Source organism: Ailuropoda melanoleuca, chromosome 5, assembly GCF_002007445.2.
Source record: "Ailuropoda melanoleuca isolate Jingjing chromosome 5, ASM200744v2, whole genome shotgun sequence".
Taxonomy (NCBI): Eukaryota; Metazoa; Chordata; class Mammalia; order Carnivora; family Ursidae; genus Ailuropoda; species Ailuropoda melanoleuca.
In genome coordinates, this window is record NC_048222.1 from 11,040,424 (window position 1) to 11,059,586 (window position 19,163).

At 38.4% G+C, this 19,163-nt stretch overlaps 1 protein-coding gene across 1 annotated transcript in view; it reads left to right on the top strand.

Annotated features, from left to right (window-relative positions):
* Nucleotides 1–14,857, top strand: part of LOC100469241 (syntenin-1-like) — a 24,661-nt gene extending 9,804 nt beyond the window's left edge. The window contains 2 exon segments of the mRNA XM_034660193.1: nt 13,955–14,227; nt 14,372–14,857. Of these exon segments, the coding sequence (XP_034516084.1) occupies nt 13,955–14,227; nt 14,372–14,851 (753 nt within the window). The 3' untranslated portion in view covers nt 14,852–14,857.
* The last annotated feature ends 4,306 nt before the right edge of the window (nt 14,858–19,163 follow it).

The window sequence follows — 19,163 nt, forward strand, 5'->3', positions numbered from 1 at the left end:
GTCTCCACTGGCAAGAGAAACAAAAGCAAAAATAAACTAGTAGACTACACAAAAATAAAGAGCCTCTGCACAGCAAAGAAAACCATCAACAAAATGACAAGGCAACCTACTGAGTGGGAGAAGATATTTACAAATTATATATCTGATAAGGGGTTAATATCCCAACTATATAAAGAACTTACACAACTCACACAAAAACACACATAATCAGATTAAAAATGGGCAGAGAACATGAATAGACATTTTTCCCAAAGAAGATGTATAAATGGCCCACAGACACATGAAAAGATGCTTAACATCACTAATCATCAGTGAAATGCAAATTAAGACCACAGTGAGATATCACTGCACACCTGTCAGAATGGCTAGAATCAAAAAGACAAGAAATAACTGGTGTTGGGAAGGATGTGGAGAAAAGGAAACCCTTGTGCACTGTTGATGAGAATCCAAATTGCTGCAGCCACTGTGGAAAATAGTATGGAGGTTCCTCAGAAAATTAAAAATAGGATTACCATATGATCCCATAATTCCACTGTTGGGTATTTACCCAAAGAAACAAAAACACTAATTCAAAAAGATATAAGCCCCCTATGTTTATTGCAGTATTATTTGTAGTAGCCAAGATACAGAAGCAACCCAAGTGTCCATCAATAAATGAATGGATAAAGATGTAGTGGATATATATACAATGGAATATTACTCAGTCATAAAAAAGAATGAGATGTTGCCATTTGCAACAACATGGATAGACCTAGAGGGTATAATGGTAATTGAAGTAAGTCAGTCATAGAAAGACAAAAACCATACAACTTCACTCATACATGGAGTTTAAGAAACACAACAAACTAAGAAAAAGAGATACAAACAAATAAAACCAAACTTAAATACAGAGAACAAAGTGAGGGTTACCAGAGGAGAGGTGGGTGGGAGAATGGGTGAAATAGGTGAAGGGGATTAAGAATGTGCTTATTCTGATGAGCACTGAGTAATGCATAGATAGCATTGTTGAATTATTATATTATACATCTGAAACTAATATGACACTATGTTAATTTTACTTCAACTTATATATATTAGAAAAATGCTATTCCCATTTTAAACTATATATCTATGTGAGGCTATTTTTTTTTCACATTCTTCTCAAAAACAACATATCTCAACAGATTGAATGTGAGCCATATATGAGAATCCATCTGTCTTCTATTAAGCCAGGTATTGAAAAGATTTGCAAAATTGTAAAATCTTGCCACTCTTCTGACGAAATATTTTATGTTCCGGAAAATACAGTTAGTTATTTTTTAAGTATCTTATTGACATTAACGCATAATAGATTTATTATTAGTTACTTTGTATTGACTTAATAGATATTAAAAATTTTTTCTGTTTACTTCTATCTTAAATATGGAGCCAATGAGACACAGTTTTTTTTAACGNTTTAAGTATCTTATTGACATTAACGCATAATAGATTTATTATTAGTTACTTTGTATTGACTTAATAGATATTCAAAATTTTTTCTGTTTACTTCTATCTTAAATATGGAGCCAATGAGACACAGTTTTTTTTTAACCTGTCATTGGAATCTTACAGAATGTCTGGACGCATGACATGATTTATAGGAATGGGAATTTCTAAAAGAAGTTCTTACGAAAGCAAGGAGAAAAAATATGCATGTGTATTTTAAAAATCAATTCCTATATAGCTGATTAAATAATGTGTATCTGTAAATTCGTTCCTCTGTCTAGCCCAGTCAAGTGGACTTTAGGAAAAGGCTTCTGAGCTACAAATGAAGACGTCATTTTTTTCTTCTCTTATCCACAGGAAGTACTTAGCAACGAGTCCCATGCATTTTGTGAGGATTAACACTGACCCCAATCTTACTGTTTTAGGAAGCTGTATCAGTCAGGATCCAGAAAGAATACTGAAATCACACCAGTTATTCTAACAGAGAACATGTAACAAAGGATTGCCAGCCAGGTACCGGGGAACCAAAAAGGCAAGAAAAGGAAACTGGTCTCCCGGAAGTGGCATCCCCAGCATGCAGCTACCACCCCTAAGACTGAGGAGCTAAAGGAAAGGGTCAGAATTATTTGAACTCAGAAGCTTGGAGAATGGGTCTCACAGATGGGAGTTCAGATCTCAGAGGAGGGGCAGCGATACAGATGATGCAGGAACCTCAGAAACTTAGGGACAGGGTCCCCAGGGAGCTGGGAAGCAGACCTGTGAGGAAGGGGCTGGAAGTCCCTGCTCACTGAGGCCATGTCTCTGCACACGTATGACAAGCCTGGTTCTCCAAGGTGTAGAAAATTGGTAAACTGTAATCAACTGCTGCTTCTGGAAGGAGCTGCTGCTGCTGGGGTGAAGTAGCCCAGCTAAGGGATCTGACAAAAAACAGGAAGCAAGCAGGAAAGCTAGCGTCTCTTCCTTCTCCGCCCTTGTAGTCTCCCCCTGGTGCCTGATCATCAGCAGAGCCTAAAGGAGCCAGCTGGGAAAGCAGGAAGTGGTTTGCAGCCACAGCATCGTCCAGCGGAATGGATTGGAAGCATGGGTTTGAAGCTAAGAGACACTAGCTTACTACAAAGCACAGTGCCAGCGTTTAAATTGCAACTTTTTCTGAAAATACTTCCCTTGATGGACAGAAATTCACATATATACATATATATATATAGGTTATAGGAACACATATATTTCATGGCTGGGTCCCAACCCCTTCTCATGCTTATCTCCATAAACATGACCCTTGCTTTATGTTTATCCCCCACATCCTTCGGAATGCCTCTCGGGGAGCATATTTGTCCAATAAACTACTAATTAAATAAAAACAAAGAATTCTGTGCTGTTAGATTCAAACTTTAAAGCTTAGCAGGGTAAAATTTTGTCTGAAGAGTTGACAGAAGTATGGGTTATCTTTTCAGAAGGAATTTTAAGGTGTTCACTCTTGGGGTCCAAATGGTAGCTTAAAATGATGATTATTGTGGGCCATGATGTAAGATGTAAGTATTTGATTCTGAAATGATCTTTTACCAATACTTGGGAAGAGAGCCCATGAAACCCATTATTCCATATGAGTTTTATGTAAAGGGATAAGAAACTCATAGGGTCTGCGCATAGTTGACTTGATTAATCTCAAAATAAAAAGCTCCAAGGGCTTAAGCATACAAGATGGAGCCTTTCCCTTCTCTCAACTCAATAGGAAGGTCAGACTACACTACAAATATGAATGCATCAATACCAAAACTTCATAAAGTTATCATTTACTTAATGTGAGGGAGCCCTACCCAGCAAAAAAAAGGCAAACAGCGCCCCCTGAAAGCCAAACAGATCCCTGACTGTGAAGGGTTCTCCTAGGGGGAGGCATGGTGCAAGGGTTTCCAGACCTCAGCTTTCAAGTCCGGCCTCACACCTTTATTTTAGGCTATGCAATTCCTGCTTTACCCTATTCCCATCACAAAATTCTTAACAGAGAGAAAGAGAGCGTGCGTGCTCAATGCCCAAATTCAGAAATTTAGAGCTCTTAAGCAATATAAATTCATCAATTAATGTTCTGTAAACATATTCCTTTCTCAGTAAAATTACTTCAAAATAACCGTGCTCTACTCAATGGCTATCACTAGAAAATGTCAGAGGGTTTGAAACACTTGGTTTCTCCTCCCTCTGTAATCAGCCAACTTCATTATGCTCTCTGCTTAATAATTATAGATCTTATTAGCAGAGATGGGCTTAATAACATAAAAATAATAGGCATTACAAATTGCACGCTCTCCCAAGGGACTAGAGATTTGTGCCATTTCATAACCAATATGAAAACGTGCCTTTTGTTTAACCCATGTGCTGGGGTTTCCTAAATATAGGGAAGTGATATGATTTAACAATAATGTAAGCTGCACAGATCCTTTCTGAGAAAATGCCATTTTATCCCTGCTTTGAGGAACTGAAAAGGATATACCCCACCTGTGCCATTAGATTTCTTTCTCTCTGTACATGAGTCAATTCATGTGTAACAAATATAGGAATATGCCACCACCTTGGAATTCTTTAAATATCGTCTTGTTTTTTAGTGTAAAGATAATAATGCTCACTGTAGAAAATCTGGAAAATAGAGAGACGCATAAAAAAGAAAACAAAATCACAATCCCACAATCTAAAAATTACCACTTGTTAGTATTTTGGTTTATTTATTCCAATATTTTTATAGATACACATTTTACATTGAGATCATCTTGTACCACTTCATACTGCTTTTTTCATTTAACATAACATAAATGTGAGCATTTTCTCTTTATCATAAAAATCTTGGTCAGCATGCTTTTTACGGGTTTATCCTCCACAATATGAGTGCACAGTAAGTTATTCCATCATCCCCCCTGTTGGTGAACGTTTACATAACTTACTTTTTCCGCATTATCAGAAATACTTATAAATATGCATGCACATTTATTGTGTGAACTGGGACCCAGGCCTCTGAGGAAGGGAAGAGGGAGGTCCCTGTTGACTGAGGCCATGTCTCTGAGAGTTTTGAAGGAAAGAGTCTTAGTAGAATTATAAGGTCAAAGAATGTAAATGTGTTTAGAGCTCTTAATACATTCCAACAAACTGCTCTCCAGAGGATTGTCCCGATTTACACTCCACTATAAGAATTCCCACCTCACTGTTCTTCGGCAGCGTTGAGTATTAACGTTTTAAAGGTGAAATGGTTTATCGGTGGATTATTAGTGGATCTGAATATTTTATTCCCAAGGCATTTTAACTCAGTGCAAGAAGCATAAAAATAATTTTTGTAGAAGACTTCCTGCTGAATTGACATAGCGAATCCTCCTTTCAGTCAATTCTGAATACTTACAAGAAAAATATTTCCATTATCATCCTAAATTTGAAGGTTCTCTTCCTCCGGTTAAATAAAAGAGCTGTTTACTTAACATTAACTCATGGCTTAAAGCAAAATCTCGGGTTAAGGACAGTTTTTTTTTTTTTTCTTTTTTAAACCTGAAAGACTTCAATATATTAGGGTATATGGAAGCATGCAGTTGGAAATTAAAAAAGCAATTCAGAGTTTTACCAAAAATGTATTTTTCCACCCAGGGGAGTAATTTTAATACCAGAGCTAAGACTTCTGAGAATATACAATTAAGAAAAATACTTTGCTTTTTGCATGTCCGCAGCAAGTGATTGCCTGTTCCAATCAGAGACTTTTCCTCGTTGATCTCTCTCTGTGTCTCCCGTGCTTTGAAGCTAGTACTTAACATTAGCAGGGAATCGACTTTTCTTTTGAACTGTTCTAGTTACAAACACCCTCTCATGCGCTCACAAATCTACTTCTTAAAGGGCTGCGGTTCCTTTTTCAGAAGTGTTTCAACCTCCAGGATTATGTAAAGTGTTGAGCCTTCTTCAGAACTTAAATACACACTACGGAAAAAGAGAGTTCAGGTAAGAATGCAACAGCCGGCAGAGGGTAAGACAGTGTCCGACCGACGCTTACCCAGTGGGATGTGGAAGCCTTGGCACAGTCATCTGGTCTTCACCCCACACGGACTTGATCGATAGTAAAGTTTCCCCAGGACATGCTGTGCTCTCTACACACGTACTTCTGAACCGCACAACAATGCTGCCGAGGAAGTAGTCCCATTCTACAGATGGAGAAACTAAAGCCGAGCCGGCCTAAAGCTGGGGTTAGAACCTGTGCCTCTCTCATTCCAGAATCTAGGCTAGCTTTCATTTTATGTTTAATAATATATAACATACCAATGAAGGGCTCATGGGAATACATTACACCAAAAAATAAAGTAACCACCATTGCACCACGGTCAATTTATCTCTAACTTGGAAGCCCCTTTGTGCCACTCCTCAGGGAATTTCCCCGACCTGTCCTGAATTTTGTGTTACTAATTTGCTTTCTTTTCATTACAAGGTTTCGTTTTATGTCTGTATCCCTAAACACTGTATTTTTAAGTTTTGCCTGTTTTGTATTTAATCCGTATGGAAATTGTGAATTAATGCCTAAGAAAAATTTCTTTGTCGTGGATAATCATAGACCTCTCACTATATATCTGTAGTCCTAGACTTTTAAAATAAAAAAAGGGCCTAGATTCATATTTTTAAGGTAGGCTTGCCAGATTTAGCCAAAGTATAACATTTCAGCATGTATATCCCATACAATTCCAGAGACACACACTTAAAAAACATTTGTTCTTTATCTGAAATTCAAACGTAACTGGGCATCTTGTATTCTATCTGGCGACTCTGATTTAAGGAGACATTACATCAGTCGCCATACCTGAATGCCAAGTGCTAAGGACCCTGGAGCGTAATCAGCATCTTTCTAGTGACCCCCACCACACAGTGGTGGAAAAGACATGGATTCTAAACTTAGAAGGTGCAGGTCCTAATTTCCATCAGCTCTTGGTTATGTGGTATTGGACTAGCCCCTATCACTTCCTGAGCTTTGGTTTGCTCATCTTCAAAACAGGGATCCTGAGCGACTTCTTCAAAAAAGCCAAATCAATTGCTAACATCTAGACTTAGAAACCAAAAAGTAATAGCATAAGCACATTCCTTAGGGATGGGTAGGGACCATCAGAAATCCTGAAAATGCTGACAAGAATCCAAATGTTTGCCTCTGAGTTGCAGAACCAGGGACGGGGTGTGGGAAGGGGTAGAGCAGGAAATGTTCCTTCTTAAGATAAGTTCTCTAGTGGCATTTCATGTTTTTAACATTGGTTTACTTTGGAAAAGTCTCAATTGTTAAAATAGAAATTGAATGAGGAAAAGCAAAACAAAACCCTGAGACTGAGTTTTAAAATGATAATAAAATGGGGATAGTCATAATGCCTCCCTCACAGAGTTAAGGGCAAAATGAGGGGCGCCTGGGTGGCACAGTGGTTAAGCGTCTGCCTTTGGCGCAGGGCGTGATCCCGGCGTTATGGGATCGAGCCCCACATCAGGCTCTTCTGCTATGAGCCTGCTTCTTTCTCCCACTCCCCCTGCTTGTGTTCCCTCTCTCGCTGGCTCTCTCTCTCTCTGTCGAATAAATAAATAAAATCTTTAAAAAAAAAAAAGGTAAAATGAGAACATGCATGTAAGAATTCTAAGAAAATACCACAGTGGATATCGTGCCCATCATTTTAGATAAGGGAAAGGAATGGGATCACCCTGCTGTCTCTGAAAAACTGACAGCAGGAGAATTTCCTCCAGCAGTTTTCGATAGGGCACTCAACCTTGACGGGCTAGCGTCTGTTTAGTCTTTTCTAGTTCAACGCTCACAAGAGTACAACGCTCCTGAAGGACTTTATAAATAATTTTCATGCCAATGATGAATTCAAGATCCAGAATTTAATTCCAAAAAAGGAAAACTCCTCCCGAGATCCTGGTGCAGGGCAGCATCTCGGAGAAGACAAGGTGCCCCTCCCAAGCTGGTCTCTGAAACAAGGTAGATTCCCACCCCCACTCCAGTGAGGAACTAACTGCCTGGAGCCGCGGAGCTGACCGCAGCTTCTGCAAACAGCAGCGCCCTCTGGGGACCCGCCGGGGAGATGCAGCGAGGGGCTGGTGCGGCTGCCCAGGCAAGGGCATCCTCAGGCTGAGCCCTGCCCTCTAGTGGCTGCAGGCGCTAGTCACGCTTCGAAAATGCTCGTTTCCCTCCAGCGCGTCCTCTCCCTCCCACAGGACCAAGAACTTTGAGTCCCGAACACGAGAAGTAACTAGGGAGACAGACATATGAGACACAGTGCAGATGGCACATGCTGTTGAGATGTGGGTGAGAGCTTGGGTTTCCACTTCTCTGAGCATCTGTCCTCGGAGTTAGAGGTGTGGGTGAGAGCTTGGGTTTCCACTTCTCTGAGCATCTGTCCTCGGAGTTAGAGATTCCCTCGAAATTAGAAAAATAAGGCTAATGCAGCAACAATGCATTGACATTAAAGGACTGACTTTCATTTGGAGATTATTTGTTCTGCTAAAATTTGGGTGCTTTACGAAATGATGATAACAGTAAATGGTGAATTTCTTTTAATGTCCGATGTCATCTCCCAAATGCCTTGGAAATTTTTACCCATTTGTTACATCTCTACTTCTAGGAACCACTGTTCCAACCCACCATGGGGCAGCCTTTCAAATTATAATCACAGAATTATTTTCAGTTAGAGTGGATGTCTAAGGTCATCATATCCTGGGAAAACAAGATATTCTGTCCATGTTACCGATTTGAGACCTAGGCAAGATACGTAATCTGCCTGTGGCTATTCAGTACCTAGCAGGAGCATAGCAGGAATTCAGAAGAGAACGTCCTGAAACCCAGATGTTCTGCCACCTAATGCAGTATCCTTTTCACCAGGATCAGGGGATTTCTGGTAAGACGTATGTGATCTGCTTGATTGAAGAACTGTTAGGTTTTCATAACGGGAAAGGATTGGACTGGGGCCTGGATAGCAGGACAGTCCAGTGGGGACAGTGGGGAGTCTCTTTAGAGAGTATCAGACTGGACTAGGGGAAGTTTGGGACGGTTGTTACTGCTCTTGGTGGCTTTCCGATCCAGATTAGGGGGTGCGGGGGACGGCTTTGTGTGCTGTAGAGAGAAAATAGGGAGATAAAGGCCAATGAGAGATTGGGAAGGTTCTATACCATGGAGGGAGCAAGGGAGGGAGACTTAAAACTAGCCGTGAGAAAAAATGCATGCGGCTCCCAGAATAAGCAGGTGCTCTGACTAGAGGGAAGTACTGGCTAACTCTGCATCGCTAACACAAAATCCAAGCAGTGTATCAAAACCACCTTTAAAAATGTCTATAAATTTAAACTTTGACAAAGTCTGCTCTACAGTTCCAGGAAAACTGTTTTCAAAAAGATATTTAATGATGTTGGTGAGGACAGAGAGAAATTGGACCCCTCCTGCATTGCGAATTGGAATATAAATGATGCAGTCCCTTTGGAAATCAAGGTATGGGTTCCTCAAAAAGTTAATCACAATATCACCACATAATCCATCCGTTCCACTCCTAGGTATATACCCCAAAGAACTGAAAACCAGTGCTCATCACAGCACTATTCATAGTAGCCAAAAGAAACAACCCAAATGTCTGTCAACCGATAAATGGATACACAAACTGTGGTCTATCCATGCAATGGAATATTAGCCCAAAAAAAGAAATGAAGTACTGTCACGAGCTACAATGTGGCTGAACCTCGGAAGTACTATGCCAAGTGAAAGAAGCCAGACACCCAAGGTCATATATCATGTGATTCCATTGATATGAAATAGCCAGAATGAGAAAAATCCATAGAAACAGAGAGCTGATTAGTGGTTTCTAGGGGCTGGGGACAACAGAAAATGGGGAAGAGACTGCTAAACAGGTACAAGATATCCTCATAGGGTGATGACAATGTTTTAGGACCAGATGTGGTAGTTGCACAACCTTGTGAATGTACTTAATGCTATTGAATCGTGCCCTTTTAATGGTAAATTTTATCTTAATGTGACTTTTACCTCAATGAGAAGTGAAATAAATTTTAATGGTTTAAAATTAAAATGGTTTAAAAATGGTTTAATAGTTAAAGAGATAATGAGAAGAATATTGCAATCTACATAATTGCCATGTGTTCCTCTTGAATTTAAATAATCAAATTTTAAAGGGTTATTTTTTTTCAACTGGTTGTATTTAAATCACTAGCAAATTTTAATAATTTTATGATCAACCCTGCAGTTTACTTTCATGAGATGATTATCATTGTGCAAATAACATTGGGAGGGATGTGAATGAGAGGATTTCTTGACTCCCTGTGCTATAGTTGAATTGCTCTAGTTAATAAAATTTTCCTACTCCACAATAGTAGAGAGAAGGATGGTAGAATTGATTAGACATGAAAATCATGAAGGTCTTTAGGAATGGGTGTGTCATTGAATTCCTTATTTCATTGATTCTAAGATGCTTTTTTTTTCACATTTAAATATTGGTGAAACTGAGACGCCTCTTACAGCACCTGAAGCCAGGTGGCCGTCATGATGTAATTGTCATTGCCTGGACTTGTATACCAGAAAGTGCTAACTGGGCCTCAGAACATTCTTTTTTATTGTTCAGGTTTTATTTTATTTTGTTATTCAAGTATGCTTAACATATAGTATTATATTAGTTTCAGGCTTATAGTATAATGATATAACAATTTTATACATTTCTCAGTGCTCACAATAAGTCTACCCTTAATCCCCTATTTCATCCATCTGCCCACACACCTCCCCTCTGGCAATCATCAGTTTATTCTCTGTATTTAAGAATCTGGTTTGTTTGTCCCATTTTTTCTTTGTTTTGTTTCTAAAATTCCACATATGAGGGAAATCATATGGTGGTTTGTCTTTCTCTGACTGGCTTGTTTCACTTAGCATAATACCCTCTAGGTCCATCCATGTTGTTGCAAATGGCAACATCTCGTTCCATTTTATGGCTGAGTAAATTGCATTGTGTATATATACCACATCTCTATCCATTCATTTATCGATGGCCACTTGGGCTGCTTGCATATCTTGGCTATTGTAAATAAAGTGCAAAAACCGTATCTTTGGCAAATATCTTCTCTCATTCAGTAGGTTGTCTTGTCATTTTGTTGATGGTTTCCTTCACTGCAGAAGCTTTCTATTTTGATGTAGTCCCAATAGTTTATTTTTGCTTTTGTTTCTCTTGCCAGTGGAGACATATCTAGAAAAATGTTTCCATGGCTGATGTCAAAGAAATTAATTGCCTATGTTTTCTTCTAGGGCTTTCGTGGTCAGGTCTCATATTTAGGTCTTTAATCCATTTTGAGTTGATTTTTGTGTACGGTGTGAGAAAGTTGTTCAGTTTCATTCTTATGTGTATAGCTGTCCAGTTTTCCCAGTACCATTTGTTGAAGAGACTATCTTTTCCCTGTCGTATATCTTGCCACCTTTGTTGAAGATTAATTGACCATATAAGTGTGGGTTTATTTCTGGGCTTTCTATTCTATTCTATTGATCTATGTATCTATTTTTGTGCTGGTACCATACTATTTTGATTACTACAGCTTTTTGGTATATCTTGAAATCTGGGATTGTGATACTTCCAGCTTTGTTCTTCTCTCCCAAGATTGCTTTGGCTATTTGGGGTCTTTTGTGGTTCCATACAAGTTTTCGGACTATTTGTTCTAAGTCTGTGAAAAATGTTGTTGGTATTTTGATAGGGATTGCATTAAATCTGTAGACTGCTTTCAGTAGTGTGGACATTTGAACAATATTGGTTCTTCTAATCTGTGAGCGTCAGATGTCTTTCCTTTTGTTTGTGTTATGTTCAATTTCTTTCATCAATGTTTTATAGTTTCCAGAGTATAGGTCTTTAACCTACTTGGTTAAGTTTATTCCTAGGAATTTTATTCTTTTTGCTGAAATTATAAATGGGATCATTTTGTTAATTTCTCTTTCTGCTACTTCATTATTAATGTATAGAAATGCAACAGATTCCTGTATGTTAATTTTGCATCCTGTGAATATACTGAATTCATTTATCAGCTCTAGTAGTTTTTTGATAGAGTCTTATTTTAGGGTTTTCTATGTATAATATCCTGTCATCTGCAAATAGTGAAAGTTTTATTTTTTCCTTACCAATTTGGATGTCTTTTATTTCTTTTTCTTGTCTGATTGCTGGCTAGGACTTCCAGTACTATGTTGAATAAAAGTGGTGAGAGTGGATATCTTTGTCTTGTTCCTGATCTTAGAGGAAAAGCTGTCAGTTTTTCACCATTGAGCATGATAATTAGCAGTGGGTTTTTCATATATGGTCTTTATTATGTTGAGGTATGTTCCCCCTAACTTATATTGTTGAGAGTTTTTGTCATGAATGGATGTCGAACTTTGTCAAATGCTTTTTCTCCATCTATTGCAATGATCACATGGTTTTTATGCTTCCTCTTGTTAATGTGATGTATCATGTTGGTTGATTTGCAAATACTGAACCACCCTTGCATGCCTAAACTAAATCCCACTCGATAGTACTGAATGATTTTTAATGTATTTTTAATGATTTTTAATGCAGTTTGCTAATATTTTATTGAGGATTTTTGCATCTATGTTCATTGGGGATGTTGGCCTGTAGTTTTCTTTTTTCATAGTGTCTTTGTCTGATTTTTATATTACAGAAATGCTGGTCTTATAGAATGAATAGGGAAGCTATCCTTCCTCTTCTATTTTTTGGAACAGTTTGAGAAGAATAGGTATTGACTCTTCTTTAAATGTTTGGCAGAATTCACCTGTAGAGTTATCTGATCCAGGCCTTTTGTTTGTTGTGAGTTTTTTTTATTACTGATTCAATTTCATTGCTAGTAATCAGTCTGTTCAAATTTTCTATTTCTTCCTGATTCAGTTTTGGGAGATTATGTGTTTCTAGGAATTTTTCCATTTCTTCTAGGTTGTCCAATTTATTGGCATATAATTTTTCATAATATTCTCTTATAATCCTTTGTATTTCTGTGGTGTCAGTTGTTGTTTCTCCTCCTTTATTTCTGATTTTATTTGTTTGAGTCCTCTCTCTCTTTTTTTGATGAGTCTGGCTAAAGGTTTATCAATTTTGTCAATCTTTTCAAAAAACCATCTCCTAGATTCATTGATCTCTTCTGTTGTCATTTTGGTCTCTATTTCATTTATTTCTGCTCTAATCTTTGGTATTTCTTCCTTCTACTGTCTTTGGGCTTTATTTGTTCTTCTTTTATTTAGTTCCTTTAGTTGTAAGTTTAGGTTATTTGAGATTTTTCTTGCTGCTTGAGGTAGGCCTGTATTGCTATAATCTTCCCTCTTAGAACAGCTTTGCTGTGTCTCCAAGATTTTGTACCGTTCTGTTTTCATTTTCATTTGCCTCCATGCAGTTTTTTATTTCCTTTCTGATTTTTTGGTTGATCCATTCTTTGTTTAGTAGCATGTTATTTAGCCTCCATGTATTTGTGTTCTTTTCAGATTTTTTCCTGTAACTGATTTCTAGCTTCATATTGTTGTGGTCAGAAAAGATATTTGATATTATTTCAGTCTTTTTTAATTTACTGAGATTTGTTTTGTGTCCTAACATGTGATCCATTTTGCAGAATGTTCCATGTGCACTTGAAAAGAATATGTATTCCACTATTTTTGGATGAAATGTTCTGAATATATCTGTTAGTTCCATCTGGTCCAATGTGGCATTCAAAGCCATTGTTTCATTGTTGATTTTCTGTCTGGGTGATATGTCCATTGATGTAAGTGGAGTGTTAATGTCCCCTACTATCATCGTATTACTGTCAATTTCTCCCTTTATGTCTGTTAATAGTTGCTTTATATATTTAAGTGTTCTCATATGAAGTGCATAAATATTTACAGTTGTTGTATCCTCTTGTTGGTTTGATTGTTCCCTTTATCATTATGTAGTGTCCTTCTTTGTCCCTCATTACAGTTTTCATTTTAAAGTCTATTTTATCCAATGTAAGTATTGCTACTACAGCTCTCCTTCTGCTTCCATTTGCATGGTAAATGATTTCCCATCCCTTCATTTTCAATCTGCCTGTGTCTCACAGTCTGAAGTGAGTCTCTTGTAGGCAGCATATACATGAGTCTTGCTTTTTTATCCATTCAGTCACCCTATGTCTTTGAGTTGGAGCATTTTATCCATTTTCATTCAAAGTAATTAGTGATATGTATGTATTTATTGCATTTTGTTACTTGTTTTGTAGTTGTATTTGCAGTTCTTCTCCATTCCCTTCTTCTCCTCTCTCTTCCCTTGTGTTTGATGGCTTTATTTAGTCATATGCTTGGATTCCTTTCTCTTTAGTTTTTGCATATATATTATAGGTTTTTGATGTGTGGTTACCATAACATCTTATGCATATAACAATCTGTATTAACTTGATGGTCACTTAAGTTTGAACCCATTTTAAAACCACTTAATTTTGCCCAGTTACCAGAGGCAGCAGTGGTGACAGCAGTGAGCAGGTCCTTGTGGCCTAGAAAAATCCTACAAAAATATCTCTATACCTGTCTCTTGAAGACCTGAAGGTAGACAAAGTTATTCAGGCTCAAACAGCCTTTTCTGCAAACCCTGCCAACCCAGCAATTTTGTCTAAAGCTTCTGCTCCCATTTCCCAAGATGGAAATCTCTATCCTAAATTGTATCCAGACCTCTCCTAGTACATGGGCCTGAGTTTAAATGAAGAAGAAATCTGTGCAAATATGGTCTTGGTCCCTGGAGCATCAGTTCAAGGACCTCCCAGTTTGAACTCTGTGGTGGCTCCTGTAACTGGTAATGATGTTGGAATTCGTAGAGCAGAAATTAAGCAAGGGATTCATGATGTCATCTTAGGTAAATATCAAGATGGAAAAATTAGGCTTAAGCTTAAATCAATAGATAATGGTATTTTTGTTCAGCTGGTCCAGGGAAATTCTCCAGCCTCATTGGTTGGTCTGAGATTTGGGGACCAAGTACTCCAGATCAATGGGGAAAACTGTGCAGGCTGGAGCTCTAATAAAGCACACAAGGTGCTCAAACAGGCTTTTGGAGAGAAGATTACTATGACTGTTCATGACAGGCCCTTTGAATGGACAATTACCATGAATAAGAATAGTACTGGACATGTTGGCTTTATCTTTAAAAAAGGAAAGATAATATCCATAATGAAAGATAGTTCTGCAGCCAGAAATGGTCTTCTCACAGAACATAACATCTGTGAAGTCAACGGGCAGAATGTCATTGGGCTGAAGGACTCTCAGATTGCAGACATACTGTCAACATCTGAGATTGTAGTTACTATTACAATCATGCCTGCTTTTATCTCTGAACATATTATTAAATGGATGGCACCAAGCATTATGAAAAGCCTGATGGATCACACCATTCCTGAGGCTTAAAAGTCATGACACAATGGAAACTTCACTGAACTTCTTCAGTTTACTTCTTGGGCAACTTAACTTTATATTATGCACATGAAGCTTTCTAGGAGCCAGAAAGCATATGCTGTATGAAGACCTTTCTATCTTACCTTATGGCTTGGAATCTTACTGTTTTGATTGGATAACTTGTTGATACTTCAAGAGTGTTGTAGGCTTATCCTGGTTTTACAGATGTGAAACTTCGGACAGATTTACTGATTTTCGTAGAGTAGTTTCTCTACTGGAAACCCGATGCTTTTACAAGCCATTATGATTCGAATGATAGATTAGAATGATATGATTAGAACTGATACAGGCTTAGCTCTGTGTTAGAACCAATCACCTTTATCTTACATATCAAGTAGTACTGTTCATTTTACTTTAGTTCTATGGTATAATTGCATTTTTAATTGTTACTATAGTACATGTAGAATGACTGCTTTTGATGGTTTTTAGTTCTGTGTGTGTGTGGGTGTAAAATACCAATTAAGTACACTGATTTCATTCCATGTAGACATTATACAGTGTATGTAGTTTGCAAGAGATTGTGTTGATTATCATTAAATTGTAACTACCTTTAATTAAAAATAAATAAATAAATAAATAAATACACCAAATTTTTACCCCTTCCCCACAATGTTTTATATATAAGATGTCATACTTCACATCCTTTTATTTTGTGAATCCTTTAACTGATTTTTATAGATTTTAAATTGATTTTACTCCTTTTGTGCTTTAACCTCCGTACTGGTTTTATAAGTGATAATCTACTACTTTTATTATGTTTGTATTTACCTGTGACATTTTTTCCTTTCATAGGTTTCATACTCCTGATTATGGCCTGTTCTTTCCACTCAAAAAATTCCTTTAACATTTCTTATAAACCTGCTTTAGTGTTGATGAATTCCTTTAACTTTTATTTCCCTAGGAAACTCTTTATCTCTCCTTCTATTCTGAATGATAACCATGCTGGATATTCTTGGCTACAGTTGTTTTGTTTGTTGGTTGGTTGGTTGGCTTTTCCTATCAGCACTTTGAATATATCATGCCACTTTCTTCTGGCCTGCAAAGTTTCTGCTGAAAAATCAGCTCATAGCCTTATGGGTTTTTCCTTGTATGTAACTGTTCTTTCTCTTGCTGCTTTTAAAATCATTCATTATCACTGCTTTATGCCATTTTCATTATTATGTGTCTTGATGTGGAACTCCTTGGACTGATTTTGTTGGGGGTCCTCTGTGCTTCTTGAATATAGAGGTCTGTTTCCTTCCCCAGATTCAGGAAGTTTTCAGCTATTATGTCTTCAAATAAATCTTCTGTCCCCCTTTCACTCTCTTCTCTTTCTGGGATCCCTATAATGTGAATGTTATTATGCTTGATGGTGTCACTGAGTTCCCTTAATCTACTTTCTCTTTTTTTTTCTCTCTCTCTCTCCTGTTCAGCTTGATTGCCTTCCATTACAAGTCCTCCAGGTTGCTGATCCATTCTTCTGCTTCCTCTAGTCTAGTCCATGTAGTGTATTTTTAATTTCAGTTACTAAGTTCTTTGTCTCTGATTTTTTTAATGTATTTTTTATCTCTTTGTGGAAGGTCTCACTGAAATCCTCCACTCTTTTCTGAAGTCCAGTGACCATTACTTTGAATTCTTTGTGACCATTACTTTGAATTCTTTATCAGGGATGTTGCTTATCTCCATTTCTTTTAGCTCTTTTGCTGTTGTTTTGTCCTATTCTTTCATTTCAGACATATTCCTCTGTCTCCTGATTTTGTCTAATTCTCTGTTTGTCTCTATGTATTAAGGGAACCATTTACATCTCCTGATCTTGAAACTAGTGGCCCTATGAAGAAGGGATCCTGTGATGCCTTGTAGCACAATTTCCCCTGTTCACCAGCACCAGGGTTTTCAAGGGTGTCTTCTATGTGGGCTACATGTACCCTCCTGTTGTGGCTGAGCTGTGTTTGCCTTTATCCCAGTCAGCTGCAATGGCCCACTTTGTCTGTTGTCAGCCTGGTTTGGTCCCTGGCTGTTAAGGGGCCAGTCTGGGGCCACCATGAGCTTGTAGTTGGGCGGTGTCAGTAGTTAGACCAGATGCCTGACCTCAGCCATTTACCAGAGCTGCAGTTGCCCCAAACTGCAGGGTGCTGTCCCTGCTTTGTCCCCTGAGAGGCTTTTGTTGGTGGGTGGGGACTGCAGTCAGACCAGATGCCTGCCCTCAGTCCGTCTGCTGGGGCTGCAGTCACAATGGTCAGCAGTGTACTCTCTTGGCACTGACAGAAGGTTTGGCTGCTGGAGCTGCAGTCAAACTTGTGTGTGTGTGTGTGTGTGTGTGTGTGTGTGTGTGTGTGTGTGTGGTTCTTTGCCCCTCTGCCCTGGGCAGAAGGCAATTTGGAGTGGGACAGAGTCCCTGCAGGGGCTGCTTACAGGATGAGAGGTGGCAGGCAGTGCTTTTTAAACTGCTGTTGTTATGCTGTATCTATGTGGGGTTGTTCATTACACTGCCTCTTTAAAGATGGGAACTCAGTTTCCTATTACCCTATGGCTCTCCCAGAGCCAAGTCCCTGATTTTTTAAAGTAGCCAAAATTAAGCCCTGCTAATTGTAAAAAAACAAAAACAAAAACAAAAAAAACTTGTGAAGTTACCTCACTGGCTTTCAAAGCCAAATATTATGGGGGCTCATCTTTTCAACGCGGTCGTCCAGGCTAGGGCATCTGCTGTGGGCTCTGCACCTCTCCCTTCTCCATGCTTGTGGTGTCCCTCCCATCTGTAGTTAGTCTCACCGGAAGTTTGGTTCCCACCCCTCCTGCCCTCTTCTTGTTGTGGCCTCCTCTCATGATTAACTGTGGAGAGACAGTCTAATGTGCCTGTTATCTCAGGATCCACCTGGTCTGCCAGCTTCAGAACATTCTTGATCAAAAACATGGATATTAATGACTCAGTGTCAAAAAATGATTCCAAAGAGTTGAATTCTGAATATGAAAAAGTTTTAGGTATGCTTAATCGATTCATTTCAATTCTCTTTTCCTTTTCATATTGTACAGATATACTATAAAATACCTTTGCTAAGTAAGTCTTTAAAAGTTCTTGCAATGAATGTAAAATAAAAATTCAAGTGATAAAAAAGTGACAAGCTTTGTCATAGTTTAACAGCATTTTTTCCTGCCTTCATAGAACATAAAGTAATGTGTCATATTCAGTGATGTCTTAGATTTGATCAAATGTGGTCATCATTTTCTATAAAAATCTTAAACATGTGCATTATTATAGAAAGTTATCCATAGTTCCAAATATTAACACCAGTGCACCTTTCTTTTTTTTTAGAGAGAGGGAGGGAGAGATGGGGAGAGAGAATCTTAAGCAGGCTCCATGCTCATTGCAGAGCCCAACGTGAGGCTCAGTCTCACAACCCTGAGATCATGACCTGAGCCAAAATCAAGAGTCAGACACTTAACTGACTGAGCCCCCCAGGCGCCCCTACTGCACCTTCTTACTTACACGTAAGCATATTTTAATTCAGTAGAATTTATCTCTTTCAATAAATGTTAACAGAAAATCTGAAAAAAAAGAACTATATTAGCTACAATTTGGAATATCATAATAAATAAGATGGCCCCTGTCCCCAAAGAATTTACAATCAGGTGGATGATTTATATTACTACTCTGGTGTGTTTCATTCATTTATTCCTTCAAAAATATCTACCAAGCAACCTACCTGAGATTATACCCTTGCCTGGCTTTCTACCCTCCCCTGTCTTGCATCTCCCTCTACCTTACCCATCTGTCCTGGGAGCACCTCTTTAATAAACCATTTGCACACAAATCCTTGTCTCAGGGTCTGCTTCTAGGGCATCCAACCTAAGACAAACACACAAATGATATTTGAAGCCAGGAGTCTAGATAAACTATAAGATATCAAGAGACCAGGGGCGCCTGGGTGGCACAGCGGTTAAGCGTCTGCCTTCGGCTCAGGGCGTGATCCTGGCGTTACGGGATCGAGCCCCCACATCAGGCTCCTCTGCTATGAGCCTGCTTCTTCCTCTCCCACTCCCCCTGCCTTTGTTCCCTCTCTCACTGGCTGTCTCTATCTCTGTCGAATAAATAAATAAAAAATCTTAAAAAAAAAAAAGATATCAAGCGACCAGATACTCATATTTACTGTCTATATTTAATGTTTTTTTAATGATTTTTTTATTACATTATCTTAATCACCATACAGTACATCCCCGGATTCCGATGTAAAGTTCGGTGCTTCATTAGTTAGGTATAACACCCAGTGCACCATGCAATACGTGCCCT